Genomic DNA, 15,795 nt, shown 5'->3' with positions numbered 1-15,795 from the left:
CAAAATTGCTCGAAACCTCCTAGCTCGAAAAAGTGTGATCCCACCTTCGCCACGGCCTTCTTCTTCCTCCCCTGTTTATTTTGGATCATTTGCACGTCTCAGGGTCTTTCCTTGCCTTATGTCTCTCTTCCTTTCTTTTCTCCGTTTCTGTCACCTTCCTTCTCAAGTTCTCCCACTCCTGCTTCCCTGCCCCTTGTTGACAGAAGTCTCGGGCATCCTTTTAGGTGCTGTACACAAGTTCCTTCCAAACCCTTCCCTTGCCAGCTAGCTTCTCGATTCCGATTTTACAAACGAGAAGACCCAAACTTTGAGAAATTAAAACCAGACACTTCCAGGTGGGGCTGGATCCTCTCCACTTGTAATTCCAAGTTGCCTTCTGGCATGCCTCGTCCATCTCCCTCGTTTTCTCTCAGGCTTCCCTGCGTCCTGTGACCAACTGCTCCCCCGTACCCGGCCATCATCATAAACTGCGCGCGAGCCTATTGGGTTGTGTGTGTCTACAAGGGACAAGATATTTAGGGAATAATGATTTACGTTTTCTGCTAAGTCTGAAAGTGAGAGGATTTTTCCCTCCCCCCACCCCCTTTCAGAAATGGTGACAATGGAGTTTGTTCTTAAGATCTTCCCTTTCTTTTAAGAGAAACCCTGAGTACGGAACCCCCAATTATAATTTTTTCATGGGTCGGCAGCTCTGGCTTGAGGGCTAGTGTCTGTCCATCAGCCACATTTACTGAGTGTCTACTGTAGACAGAAGAAAATAATCAAACACTAAAGAAAACAAGTTCTAAAGCAAATGAAAACCACCCACTCTCAGAGAAGCTGTTAATACTGCAGCCCTCCTTGTCCTCACTTGTGAGCTGTCTTGTCCTGTCAAGTGGCTGAACTTGTTTGATGCCTTTGCCATCTCCATGCTCCCACTACAGAGCTAAGATGGCTGCTAGGGTTCCTTCTAGAGGCCCAAGTCCAAGTGCTGGGTGATCCCTAAGTCCTCCAGTGGGTCTCAGAGCTCCCAGAATCCTGGATGTAAGTCTGACATTGAAGGAGGTGCCCAGACATCTAGGCCTAGGGCCCCTTAAGGAGGGCAAAGCTCTAAGACGGGGGGTTCACAACTCCCACTGTGCATTCCATCATTAATTCTCCGCATCCTGACCTCTGGAAGAGCAAGGCAATAAAAACTCAGTCATAAAGACTGATGCTTACTACCTTCAGAATAGGAAAATCATTCCCTTTGAAACACGTTCCCCAGCATTTCCAAGTGACAAGTAAAATAGGATGGACATTTTCATTAAAAAGAATTAGACCACATCAGAAGTATTTGAAGGCTCTTGTATAAAATTTGGACATTAGATTTTTGTATGAGCACAATTTTAACTTTTCAAGAAACGTCCTATTGTTGTCAGGTGGGGTGGGGAAGGGGGGGTCAGTGCTTCATGAGTTTAGGAAGAGAATACCTGTTTCCTGGGTCCCTGTATTTTTCTTGTTGGCCATGTTAAATATTGACCTCCTGGAATCCACAAGTAGCCGGTAGTAGCCAGCAGTTAAGCAGGCCAGGTTCATGGCATCTGATGATTCCATCAGGAGTGTGATGGGCTACACAAAAGAGAATATTTTGGTTAAAGCCATCCCTCCTTAAGAAGCTCCCTCAGGTGACAACAAAGAAAGTTCCTGAGCAACCATTTCATTGGAGAAACACAGAAGGTCGGAAGTAACACCGAGAGCCTTGCTGAAAAACATTTAGGTGACACCATCTTGAAAACGTGGACATTTTGAATCTTCCCAAGTAATATTGGAATGGGAGAAAAAAAGTAGACATTGGTTTTGTTTCCAAAGAGTTAACATTTTAAGAAAGTGAGAGTTAAGGAGGCAGTTACCAAATGTGAACCTGTGAGCTGAAAAATCACAGGAAGGTTAAATTTGGGTTCATAGTGAAAATTAGTGTTGAAAAGAAGTAAAAACTCAAGTGGAAATTACGTCTAAGACTGAAGGAAAAGTGTCAAAAAGATCCAGGAGAAGGATGCTTGAAAAAGAAATTGTAAATTCACAGGAGAGCAAAACAGAGATGGGAGTTGAGAAAAGGCCTTGCTAAAACTTTCTGGAAACAATGAGGCTCTCATATATATGATTGGAGACGAGTCTTGGGCATATAGGGAAGTGGTTAGTTGAAGCAATTCTTCTCCTTGAATTAGGAAGGGTAGACTGGCTGGTGTGTTCTTGGTGAGAGAGAGGGAACTTGAGAGGAATAAGGGAGCGACATGAAAGCAGACACCCAGAGAGGCACAGAAATGTCGAGGTGACCAGCTCTTACTTTCACTCCCAGGTATAGGACCCTGGCCACGTTTGACGGCCCTGGCTAGTGGAATCTAACATCCCACCAAAAGCCCCCATACTACTTGATAACCTGCCTTTTCTTTCCATTTCTACTGAGGTCTTCCCTCAAGGCATCGCACAATTCTTTCCTATAAGCAGGAGACCACCAGTAGGGTCTTGCCACCTACTTCTGTTGGGTCAGATTATCCCGTTATCAGGTGTGTGATGACTGCACCCAATTCACTCTTCTCCCTACTCTTTCTACAAAGGGCCCATTGTTCTTAGCATCTTTGCTCATGGAGTGGGCCAGGAATCCCAAGTCTGTTCTTGCACTTTCATTGCCATGAAGTCAACTGGAGCCCCTGGATTCAGCCATGAGGTGCCACCAGCCATGGCCACCATGTCTGAGCTCCATACTCTCCCTTCCATGGTCACTTCTTCCCGCCGCAGAGTACACAGAGTCTTTTCGATTTGCTGTGTAGACAGAACCCTCTCCTGTTCTCAGAGCACTCCTCCTGGTTGACACGGTTTCCTTTTCTCCATGGAAACATAGATGTGTTCACATGGCCAAAATCCAATGACTCATCTACTACTGGGACAAGAAGGTTGTGTGCAGGGGACCTGGATTATTTCCCGTCAACTTCTGTTTCGGGAGTCGAGTTCTGCCCTTTGAGGACTATGCCAGATTGTTGTTTTAAATGGAATGGCCATGACATTCATAGGGGCCTGCTGTTCAGTCAGTACGAATGGCTATAGCACAAAAAGACAGACTGAAATGCTCAGCTTTCCCCAAAGAATAAACACATACGGGCCGAACGGGAGTTCTAAACAAAGTTGGGAAAAATCTCCCTGACTCTCTGCACAGGAATATTCTAGAAGGCTAGCAGGGAAAAACCTTCCCACTCTCTGTGATTCATGCACTCGGGAGCTACAATGGACCTTAGAAACGAACTCGTTGGCTTTCTCATGTATAGATAAAGAAGCTGAGCAACTTTTCCCCAGATTACATGGCTCTTTAGTGAGGACTGGAGCCCTCGGGCCGGAGTTGGGTGATTTTTCTCTGCACCTCCTCACATTTCTGATCCTCTGCCCACAGTACAATGTCGACTGCTTTGTAAATATTAGCGGTGTTATCACAAATGAGCTATTCAGATCAAGGCGCCGTGTCAACAGCTAAAAGACTTACCTTCACATCCAGCACGTGCAGCTCCACCCGCACCAAGCTGTCCTCCTCGGTAAACATCTCGATTCTGTTGACGTGGCTGAAGTCGGCTAAAAGAGCCACCAGATTGGTTTTGGTGTTTATGACGTGGCTTATGCCGTATCGGGGCCCAACCAGGAGGGTCACTTCCGAGCGCTTTTCCGCCTGCTGAGAGATGTGGACAAAGCCTAAAAATCCTAGACCTCTAAAGCACCATGCAGAGTTGAGCCTGAGAGTCTGTTCTTATAAGATTACATTTTCTTTAGCAAGTATTTCTCAATTACATTGTACTAAATCATCCAATTAGAAGAACCAGGCACTACGATTGCATCGAGGTGCTGATCAATTATGAATAATGTAGGAAATAAACGTTATCATAGCACATATATTCCTAATCAGGAGACACTTTTAGAAATAGGGACTTTTTTTTTTTTTCTTTTTTAGCATGAAAGCAACTTCTGGCCCAATGATTTAAAAGAAGGCCATTGTTAGAGTGCATCGATTCTCTCGGTTCTTCATATTTCTTTCGCTAGGGCATTCTGCAGTGGCGCTATCTAGTTTAACATTTCTTCTGGTATTTCCAGACTGTGCTGCAGTCGCTTAGAAATGCAGTGACATTGTGCAGGCTTCTGTAGCTCCCAAGAGAAAGCAAGAAAAAGCAATTACCACTAATGTTGCCTTGAACACACGACCCCCATACAGTCGAAGGTCACTGAGGAACTTGAGATAGTGGACCTTGGCTTGCAGTGCAGAGAGCTGAGGAGAGAGAAGAAACCTCAGGTGTTAATGCCAGTGGGTGTGGTTCGGTTTCTGCTGGAGACCAGCTAAACACCACTGGGAACCGGGGTGCTCTCACTGCCAACAGATGGGGCGTGGCAAGGAGCAAAAGTAAATTGCTATATATTTGGTTTCGTGATAAAGGGCTGCATCGAGGCATCCGGATGAAAGCCTTTTATCTGGGGGGAAATGCATGGGGGTGGGTGGGTCATAAACGTGGATATGCTGGGCCAGGGCACTCAAATGAGAACAAGATGGTGAGATAGTCCACTGAAATGTCTCCTCGTTGGAGACTCCAAGAGTCGAGTGGTGCTTTCCAATCGTGGACAGGGACCACGCGCGTCGTGTACAGGAGACTCACCTGTGCACAGAGCTTGTGGGAGTCATTTTGAACACACGCCTGCTATCTACATACAGCCCGTGGAAGAGGCTCTCCGCACTCATCTCAAGTTTGGCAGAATTTTTGCAAGTTTTCAGGGAAAGTGACCTTTCTGTGCTCCAATCATTGGGGAAATGTTTGAACTTGCCAGAAGTCCCTGTTTGATTAGTTCAACTCAAGCATCTTTTGAGTTTCGGGGAGGATATAAAAAATACAATTTTATCCAGATAAAAGTTATCTTTTAAAGACTTAAAAAGGGAGATTCCCACATCCTAAAAGGAGTACTTGGTTGTTAACTATACCTAAATGCATGACCCTTTATGGCATTGTTAGTTAGCACTGTTCGGCCATCCTCCTCCTTTCGAAAACCCAGAGCACTTTGCAGATTGATTTGAAAGCAAACCACTCACTCTTGGCTAGAGAAACTGACCTTTATAGAAAAACAGAGATAGACAGATCCTAGAGCAGTTAACCGAATTGTTACAAAACCAGTGGGCCATGCTTGGAAAAAATCCTATGGAGCCAACTGAAAGAAACTAGCTTTGGGCCAATCAGAACTGAAATTTTAAAAAAAAGAAAATCTTTTTCTTTTTTTAAAGTTTACTTATTTGAGTAATTTTTACCCCCAACGCGGGGCTCGAAATCATGACCATGAGATCAAGAGGCACACACTCTACCCACTGAGCCAGCCCGGCACCCCTACAAAATCTGAGAGATCCTTGACGTCCTGCTAGATTTCTGTGAGCTGAATGCTTACAGAAATGAGGAAGTAAGGCAACAGTGGCTGGAGGGTGTCAAACCTGGTTTTACATTTTTAAAAAGCCATGGGGTGAGAAGGGAATAGCAATAAGTATGTTTTAGCCAGTAAAAATGACTTACAACCCAATACCAAGACCAAAGAATTACCCACATAAACAGTGATTTGTATTAGAGCTACCCAAGTTTCTATGGCCAATATCAACCATTAAGTGTTCTCGGGCTGTTACACTGCTTCCGACTTTATAGATCCTGTATTTTTAGGTTCCTCTTTCTGGTTCTTGAAACCCTTTGCTTTTTATTACCTATAAACATAACTCACCATTCTGACCCACAATCTATTTTAAAATGTCCTTTCTGTTTCTTCTGATAAAAGAAAAAATAAGGGAGACTTTAACACTAACGATGGTGAATGGTAGAAATAATTTTACCTTCCCTTCGAAAGTAAGATTTAATTCAGTGGTTGTGAACCAGGGGTGATTTTGTTCCCCAGGGCCCATTTGGCAATGCCTAAAAACATTTTTCTATGTCATGATTGAGGGCTTCTTGTAGGTAGAGACCAGGGATGCTGCTAAATATCACACAAGAAGCAAGACGGCCTCCCTCCCTCTCCCTCCCCCAGCAAAGAATGATTCCAAATGTCAACAAACCAACTGTGGTTTAAATAATGCGGTATCTGGTCTGCGAGGACTCTTGCTGGCTGCTGTGCATTTAAGACAGTCTGAGTGGTAAGCAAGAGCACGATGGAAATGTACAATTGTCTTGCAATTCTGTTCTCTAATCACAAGGTCTCAGTGGCTATGCAAGGTTCTCTTGCACGCACACGGGAACACATACACTCTCCGTGTAATAAGTCCATAGCTTACAAGAAATAAATAAGTTTCCATAAGAACACTTACTTTTCATTAGCCTTAGAAACAGGTTAATAGTGGGGAAAAGGGGGGAGGGGTTGGGGTTATACAGTTACTGCCTATGAAAATATGGTGCCAAGTATTTTATTCACGGGCTAATTTTAAACATTTTTAAAAATGCACGCAAGCCTTTCTCTTTAAAATCCATTTTCTATTAAGATGCAAATGTGATACCTTTTTACCCGGTGGTACCAAGTTTTGATTTGCTTTGACAAGGTGTGAAAGTGCTTTCTTTATGTTCTTCTCTTTCATGCTTTGCAGCACAGCAGAGGGAAGAAAAGTCTCTAATCCCCATTCTTTTCTGCAATAAAGAGCATATCTTTAATTTCATTCTTGTGATGATTAGTTATCTACGACAAAATGGCGCTCTGATGTATGTTGGAAGAAACGAACTCTGAGGAAGTCAGGAAATGGAGGTAGGTCCCCAATTAGGGAAGCAACTTCGAGTTTACACACAGAAAGCATACTATCTGAACAGTAATACATCTGTTTGCATTTTAAAGGAAACATAGTCTTCCTTCTCCAGGGAGAATGCCTTTGGGACCAATGGAAATTGAAGAGTCGATTTATCCAACCCACCTCGGAGTCTCACTGAATTCATTCACATACCTGAGTATGTATTTCCAACACAATTTCTCCCAGTTCCTTTGTTTGTCGCCATTGTTACTACTCCCTGTCAGCCCACACGGTCATTCTCTCTTCACTTAGAAGGGACTATGCAACTCCTTCAGGCCCCCAAACCATTCTTCCCTTCCTCCTCCCCAATGGCTGCTTCACTAGAAATACACACGTCTCTTCTCTGCCGGCCAGATGATGTCTGTCTGGGTCCTTCAAGCAACATTTCTTGCTGGTGTGTGTGTGTGTGTGTGTGTGTGTGTGTGTGTGTGTGTGTGGAGTCAGGGTGGGGTTCATGACCCTTAAGTATGTGTGGCACTGATGGGGAGGTGCAAACATCACCAATAGGTGTTCATATACAAGAAACACAGACAGATAGGACTGGGTTAATTAATACAGGTTTGCGAAGGGCCCATTTCCCCAGCAATGACTACAGCCCTAGCCCAACAGTGCTCCATATTTTGAACTCTATCCTCGTTGGTTAGGTGCCCAACCAGTGTCTCCTAAATACTGTAAAGACCTTCAAGGTTTGCTTATTTCTCCTGTGCCAGATCCTCTCCAAAGAAGGGTAGGGAGACGGCCTTCCCCCACCTGACCATCCATGCCATCGCTAGTTAAGGTGAGGTTTTTCATGATCACCATGTCCTCCTTCTCCTCCACTTGCACATATTTCTACCCATCACCTGGCACTCCTTATGGGGTGCCTGGTAATTCTACTTGTATCAGTATTTTAAATCATAACTTTTCATATCTTTTTTTTAAAGATTTCATTTATTTATTGGAGAGAGTGCACGCATACATACAAGCAGGGGGAGGGGCAGAGGGAGAAGGAGAAGCAGGCTCCCCGCTGAGTGGGGAGCCCAAAGCAGGATCCCCAGATCACGACCTGAACTGCAGTCAGACGCTCAACCGACTGAGTCACCCAGGCCCCCCTCATATCTTTATAATCGGATCACAAGTCCTTTATGCTCAGGATTATAATTTATGCTTATTTGTACTTTCCACTGTCCTAGCATGAATACCACATAAAATGCTCAGTGAATAGGTGTTGGGTGAGTGAATTAATTAATGAGAACATTCTTACTCAAGCCAGTTATCTCTGGGAGGTTTCTGCCTGTACCATATTCCAACTGGTAAAATGTGGGGACAGACAATCAGAACAGAAATGCATTTTAATGGTCCGAAAACCATGGCAGGTTGTTCAGGCCACCTTTCCACATGGAGGCCAGTATCATCCGTGCCCAGGAACATACGAAAAGGGGAACGGATGAGGGAGCGAATGTGTCCAGCTGCGCGTAAGACCTCTCTGTGAGTCGAGTCTCTCTCAGGCGACACTCACAGCCTGTGTGGCAACAAAGAGATAAGCCACCTGCGACAAAGAGTGGGCCAAGAAGGGAAGGCCTGAGGTTCTCGAACTGCACACGAGGATTTGTCCCTCGGTGTAGACGGGAGAACTGAGAATGGTGAGAACACGGGCCTTGGAGTCAGCGACCTGGAGCTCTCATCCTCCCGCACACAGGCTCACGAACTCTGTTGAGAAGCAGCCATTTTGCTCCCTGGTGGGTCAAGCTGGCATGCGGGAATTTAGAAAGGCTTTACAGCTTCTTGGGAAGGTGGGATTTCAATGAGCGTGTACATCACTTGTGCAGATGGAGAGGGCTCTAAGGCTCTCAGTGTTAGGTGGAGATGTGGCTTCAGTCCTGCCATAAACTTTGAAATACGAGGGTTCCTTTCTTTAGCATCAGCGCTGCCAAGGTTAAGAGAGCTGTGGCAGCTTCAGGCTTCTGAGTCACCTACCACCGGGAAGCCGACAGACCGGGCGACAGAGGCTTCTCTTTGAAAGGACCACCCTTAAGGAGACCTAACTGAAGGCAACACAAACTGCTTATTTCTAAGCGGGGATCTTCTCCGGCCAAAGAGGTCGGAGTGTATGCCGATGGCAAGCCAGAGAAGGCAGTCACATTTCCCAAACAACATTCGAATCCCAAAGCCAAGTGTGATCGCGTAGCACCCTTTCCCACCATTACAGTTTTTTTACTACAAATACCATCCTTCCTGATTGTGACCGAGAGCGTTACTTTGATACTGCCCTTTAGCCCCCTGAAGCGATCTCAGGTGGTGCGGGCCACTTTCCAAACACAGGTGCTTCCACTGATCACACGAACGTGGAGCACCCTGTGGAGCTGCACTGCCTGGGTTCGAATCCTGAGCCCTCTAGCTAGTAGCCGTGTGACTCGGGCAAGGTCTCCCTTGTCCTTGCGGTGCCTGGGTTGGCTCATCTGTAAAATACAGCTAAAATGCTACTGCTCTCCTAGGGACGTCATGAGAATCAAAGACCTTCATGTCTGAAAAGCACGGAGACCAAAGCCTGGCTTAAAATCAAGTCCGTTTAGGACTTCTAAAACGTATGCTTCATTTGAAATCTGATCCTCCTTTTAACCACAATTCGCTAAAGGTGGATTATGTAAGAAGTGGATCTCTTCCACCCAAAACGAACACGATGTTCATACATTGTGCCCATGTTGAACAAAAGCCCTTCCACAAACAAGATCAATTTTGGAAATAGAGACATACGTCACAAATCGCACTTGGGCGTTACGGAGGCAGCATCCTTGTGCCTGAAACGGCTCTGAGGCTCAACACTTACTCGATGTATTTGAGAGAGATCTTCTGCGTTTGCTTGGTGGTAATGGTTGCGATGTACATTTGCAGAGCCGCCAGTCGCAGGGCTATGTCGTATTTCAGCTCAGGCCCAAACCGCTCCTGCACGACGTCGTTACAGCTCTGCAAAAAGAGACCAGCAGAGGGCGCCACGGGTCAAAGAATGGGCCGCAGCGCGCTGTCCCGGGGACAGGTGACACGCACTTCCCCACAGTTCCAACCTTGGCTTCAAAGGCGAGGAGGCCAAACGTGGAAACACTTCCACCAGGCCGCATGGAGCCCAGTCTGAACTGGGCTGCATGCACACACACAGAGACCACACAAAACATCCAACATTCATCGACAAGTGGGCTGCTACTGAAATACTTAGCTTTTTGTAAGAATAATAGGAATGTAGCTTGGAACACGCAAAGCACGGACAGCACCAAGTGCCTTCTGCTGGGCTTGGAATGCTGGGTTCGAACCCTATTCTTCCGCTACAGAGGGGTGGGGACTTGGGCAAGCTCCTTAAATTGTTCCGTGCCTCAGTTTCCTCTTTTGTAAATTGGGGACAATACTGCTGCCCATTCACAGGGTGGTGGTGAGGATTAAATGGCTGAACAACATAAAGCCCTTAGGACTCTACCTGGTACGTTTTAAGTGCTTGTAGGCATACACGGCTGTCATCACCAACGTCTTTAACGTCCTCTTCGCTATCTAGAGCAGCTTTTGGGAGGTGGAGTTAGCAAGGCAATGGACAGGAGCAGCTCTGGACTCACACACCCCCGCTTCGGAATCTTGGCTTCACCAATGCCCCCCGCGCATGTAACTTCAACTACTTTCCTCTTGCAGCCTCAGTTTACTCATCTGTGCAATGGGGATTCGTGCCAAAGACCTCACTGGGGGTGGTGCCAAGACTGAATGAGCTACATATCATCGCAGCGCACTGGTACGCTCAGTAAAGGGTTGCTATTGAAATCCTCGGTTCATCCCAGTGGTGTCTGCCCCTGCTGGGACTCTGAGGGCGTCATCCCATATCCCTGGGCCTCAGTTTGCTCATCTGTAAGAGGGAGATGCCTACATCACAGGGTGGTGAGCATCAAATTGAAGAGGGGCTGAGAAACGTGCCAAGTCCTGTGTGACCCCAGTGACTGGCTTTCCAGTGGCGTGCTCACTCGTTAGGAGCAGAGCACGGAGCTGCACATTGCCGGGAAGCACGGCACTGCTTCATTACATTCTGCCTATCTGTGCGCATGCATTTTTGTTCTGGAAAACTAGGCTTTTGGACTAGAAAATATGATATTTAGCCTCCTTCTTCCTTGTTTGCCTTGTTCCGAGATTTCAAATGCAAAAACTGTCTCAGACTCTGTTTGGCTCTTTTCCAAGAACAGCACATTTGAGACCCCTTCCTATGTTGACTTGACTCAGTGCGAACACGTACCGCTATATGGTTTCTGCGCACAATATTTACCCTTCAAATACTTACCCATGCCCTAGTGGGGCCGTACAACGCATGCTCTGTCCCCACGGTCCAGGTTCGCGCTTCTCGGCTTATCCCTTCACCCCTAAGAGGGAAGTCCCATTCTCTTCCTGCCTCCATCCTTCAGACGGTCTTCTACCTTTGCTTCTCCTTCACACCTTACACCTGTCAGGACCGCAAGCACTCCTCACTGGAAGCAGGTCTGACAGGGGGCGGGACACAGGGTGGGCTGAGTGAAGGCCCCCTCTGAGTGCCATTCCAGGCTGCCATTTTGTTCTAGTTTTGGGTTTCTCAGTTACTTCCCAGTGCCTAGGGGTGTCCATAAAGGGGCACCATGGGGTGGAGCTCTTGTGAGGGGGAGGTGGGGGAAGCCCCCGGGCACAGTGCCAGGCCATCACAAGCCCTTGATGCTTGCTGGTAAATCATTTTAATAAACGGCTTTCTCCTAGGACTGCTATTGCATGTCATGTGTGAAACAGGATTTTAGCATAGGACTTAGAGACAAAAGCTTTGAGCCTAGGCTCTGTCAACTACTAATCAAATGACCTTGAACATGGCATTTCATCTCTCAAGTCTGTTTTCTTACCTGAAAAGTGGGCTAACTCTCAAGGCTGCTGGCACACCTCTTAAGGATGTTGCATAAACTGGAATGCGCTTTATTAGGGTGAGTCACCACTATAACTTCTCCGAAGAGTTGTGACTGGGACTGTTGTTTCCCACCCTTTTCATACCCTGTGTTTAACCAGACTTCTGGGTGAGGTTTTTGTCAAGGTGATTAGTCACTTAATTACATTATATAATTAGTTCAGATGGATCCTGGAGAATTAGTGTGAAGTCTGACATATATATTGTGTGGGACAGATCATGCTTTTATTACTCATAACTACAGGACTTAAAATACAGTCAACACAAGCAAATGGTGCTCATGGCTTTGCTGAATGGAGGTCCTCACATCATAGACTCTACTTAGGTCTAAGAAAGTTCATTTACAATGGACATGTTAGATATTAAAAAGGAAACCAACGCTGCACCAAGTGTTTTAAAACATTTCGTAGCCTCTTAGGTGTTGTCCTGTTTACGAATCATTGTAACCATCTTTTTCTTCCTAGATAGCGGACAGGTAATCATGAACTTCAACAGTCTGAGTGGTTAGGGTTTTCTGTTACTATATATGCTAAAATCTGTAAAATACCTCACAGCCCATTAGCGAGCAGGAGGTTAGCAGATAGTACCTCTGTTTTCATTGTCATGGTTCATCTAGAGTCAATGGCTTTTATCCTCAACAGGAACCCACAAAGCTGAACGGAGTTTGGTCTTTGTAATATGATCTGTATCGTTTCTGTTTACTCTTTTGTTCTCTAGGCTAATTTTACTGCATCTTTTTAGTGCCTTAGAATCGATATGGGCACCCAGCACCATTTGCAGATCCACTGACTTATGTCAGACAGGTAAGTTATTTTAGACCATACCTCACATTCTGTGAAACAGAGTCTGATGCCAAGAAATTCTCATTTCCTATTCTCGGTGGGGGACATAGGAGATGACGGTAGCTTAATTTTGGTCCACCATACATGGCTTCCCACCCTCCTCCCTCCCTCCATTGGATACTCCTTGAAGGGGTGACTGGCTAGCCCACCAGCCATGCAACAGCCAAGGTGGGAAAGCAGAAACGTCATCCGTGTTTTTTGAGTCCCTGGGTAAGATCACCGGCAGGTTTTCCGCTTCTTAGTGCGGTCCCACAGGTATAAAAAGTGTATCTTTTGAATAAGGGAGCTCTCTATGCACTGCATCAGGTTTGAGTAGACACGCCTTAAAAAAAGAATCGTGCTCAGCAGTACCTCTGGTCTACCTAAGAGGCCGGCCCTCTGTAGGGGGAACACAACCACATTCCTCTTTTGTAAATGCAATGGGCATTTTTAAATGGGATGTTTAGAACAGGAGCAGAGTAAAATGGTTTGGAAACATCATCTTGTGAATGGGAGGCATACGTAATTATAGGGAACGACAAGTGAATGCATCCAATGCGCTGACGGGCACCTATAACTACTTCCTTGCAACGAACAAGCTAAAAGACCTAGCATATCCTCTGAGCTGCTATGGCAGAGACCAGGGTTGGGTCTTCACAGGAATAGGGGGACGAGGCAGTCACATCTGGGTTATTCGGCCTGCCGGGGAAGGGGGCATATAGTTGAGGGGTCCAGGTGACCAAAGTTGAACATTTAAAAAACCCAGGTCATGACAGTTTCACTGTTCTGGGTAGAAAACGGTGTAAGGTGCACCGCACATTTCTTTACTTGATGAACAGGGTATGCTGAATAGGACTTGCCTTTTCCAAATGACGCAGGGTTATCTTCATGAACATTAATCATCCTACTGAGCTGCAAGTACCACAGTCTCTTCCAAAGACCACTGAGGTGGGGAATGTTTAAGCGGGTCTTGCCCTTAGTGCCCCATCTGCTGGAATGTTCTGGTACATATTCTGCTTTTTTCTCCTTCAACTTAATTTCTGTTCTCTAGGGCTTATTGTCACTTTAATTTATGTCACCATTCCTAACCTCTGGCATTTATCCTGTCTATGTCTCTCCGCCATCTTCTACCTGTTTTCTTTTTCCACTCAACTTTTTAAAGCCCACAAAAGTTTTGAAATATACAAGAAAATGTTGAGAATAGGAAAACAAAAACCAGTGTATCAACTACCCAGAATTAACAAAGGTTTCTTTTTCCAACTTCTTTGCTTTTTATTTCTTACGGCTCCAGAAATCCTTGCCTTATACAGGTACGCCAGCCAAAGGGAGCATGTCTACGTTTTTTTTTTTTTTTTTGCCTTGCTTTGGCATTTTCTCCTTTTTTTGTCAGGGGAGGTTACATTTAGGTTTACAGTCTCTTTGAGTAGATCTAATGTGAGATGCTTAAACTTCAGGTAAACAGGTTCTTACTGTTTAATGTGATTGTACTGGGAATTTAAGTGAGAGTAATGGGAAGCAGTTATGGAAAAATACAGGAACATCTCCTAAATGTCAAACGAATAAATTCCCTCTGGGGCAAACTAGCAAAGATTCTCATCTCTTGAAGCCTTGTTTTTTGAGAATTATAACCCAGAACTGGAGATAGTCAGTCTGCAAAAGATACCATTTTCTTAAAATCTTATTGCCTTGAAATTAATTATTCCGTTATAAGGAATATCACATTTCAGAACAATCGAAGCACCAAAAAAAAAAAAAAAAAAAGTGAATGAATAAATGAGTAAATAAAGAAGGGAAAGAAAATCCTTTTTATAGTAGAATGCTAATTAATAAATGAAGAAGAAATAATGGAATTAGAAAAATCATCATTCTGAACCCTTGCAGTAATAATGGATTCTGGCAAGAACCATCAGTGAATACTAAAACCAGTGAGTGAAAGGGTATTAAGAGAGTTGCAAGTGCCTCTCCACAAATTACTTATTAATTACAAAAAAACTAGTAACTTCTGAATGGATAAATTTGGAGAACATCACTATAACCAAGAGTCAAAGTTAACCTCATCATTACGGGGACAAATGGACATCACATGCCCCCCAATGTAGTGCACTAATGAGGACATGAAGTCACGCATGTCTTTCTTCTGCCCAAATAACATAACCTCAACCTAATCAGGAGAAAACCTCGCAGACACCCAAATTGAGAGATTGCTACAAAATAACTGACCAGTACTCCTTAAAACTGTCAAGGTGTTGCAAGTCAAAGAAAGACTGAGGAATATTCTGGACTTAAGGAGATTGAAGTGACATGACAACTAGATGCAAAATGAGATCCTGGCGTGGATCCTGTTCTAGAAGAAAATGAATTTCTAGAAGAAAAAGGCCATTTTGGGGACAGTAGGCAAAATCTGGATATAGATTGTACACTAGGACAGAAATGTATCAGTGTTAAATTTTCTTATTTTGTTAATTATGCCATGATTATGTAAGAAAAGGTCTTTGCTACTAGGAAATACACACTAAAGTAGTTATGGGTAAATGAGCAGGATTTGGAAAATGACATTCATGTGGTTCAGAAAAATATCGTGTGTGTGTGCGCGCATGCGTGCACACACGGGGGAACATGTGTTCTCACTAAAGATAAAGTAAATATGGTAAAATGTGAACAACTGGTGAATCTGGGTGAAGGTTATCAAAGAGTTCTTTTACTACTCTTGCAACTTGCTCTTAAGTATGAAATGATTTCAAAATCCAAAGGGAAAATTTAAAAAAAAACACCATGGAATCATTTCACAATGCACGGAGCTTGGGGTGGAGGACAAAGAAAGAAGATGCCAAATGAAAGAATTTAGGGGCAAAATGCCACATTTAATTTATCCCCCAATATTAATATAAAACGTGCTCAAATTCTCACATACCTGAACATAGAGATATTCGAAAGCAACTGGATCTCTCCTTAAAAGGTCAATTGGATCCTTTGGGACGAAGCTAATTCGGAAAAGACACCTCATCTTATGGGAACTGGGCCGCTGTGTCACCTAGAAGATCAGACCAAACACAAGAATCCTTCAGTGCCGGCAGAGGGACGCAGAAGCAAAGGGCAACTTCATTTCAACACCAAGGAAGGAAGTGGTCAAAGTTCTTTTATGATGTGTCCTAGATACTCCCTGAAAGCTGCATATATCCTAGGTTGTGTTCCCCAGAAGCCAACCCTGAGATGAGGGACCTACTAAGGAACTGCTTCTGGGAGAGATGGGTAAGGGAGTGGGG

The 15,795-nt window shown here is 44.8% G+C and overlaps 1 protein-coding gene across 1 annotated transcript in view; it reads right to left on the bottom strand.

The window, feature by feature from the left end:
* The window catches only part of FRMPD4 (FERM and PDZ domain containing 4), a 197,043-nt gene that overhangs the window by 12,067 nt on the left and 169,181 nt on the right, over positions 1–15,795 (bottom strand). Inside the window, exons 9-14 of the mRNA XM_035029706.1 lie at positions 15,444–15,563; positions 9,594–9,730; positions 6,506–6,632; positions 4,175–4,264; positions 3,494–3,676; positions 1,452–1,590 (exon numbers count right to left, since the gene is read on the bottom strand). Of these exons, the coding sequence (XP_034885597.1) occupies positions 1,452–1,590; positions 3,494–3,676; positions 4,175–4,264; positions 6,506–6,632; positions 9,594–9,730; positions 15,444–15,563 (796 nt within the window). The remainder of the gene's footprint in view (positions 1–1,451; positions 1,591–3,493; positions 3,677–4,174; positions 4,265–6,505; positions 6,633–9,593; positions 9,731–15,443; positions 15,564–15,795) is intronic.

This window comes from Mirounga leonina, unplaced genomic scaffold (genome assembly GCF_011800145.1).
Source record: "Mirounga leonina isolate KUSES-001 unplaced genomic scaffold, KU_Mleo_1.0 Mir_268, whole genome shotgun sequence".
Classification (NCBI taxonomy): domain Eukaryota; kingdom Metazoa; phylum Chordata; class Mammalia; order Carnivora; family Phocidae; genus Mirounga; species Mirounga leonina.
Note: the sequence above shows the minus strand (reverse complement) of the source record. Positions and strands in the feature narration are given on the sequence as shown.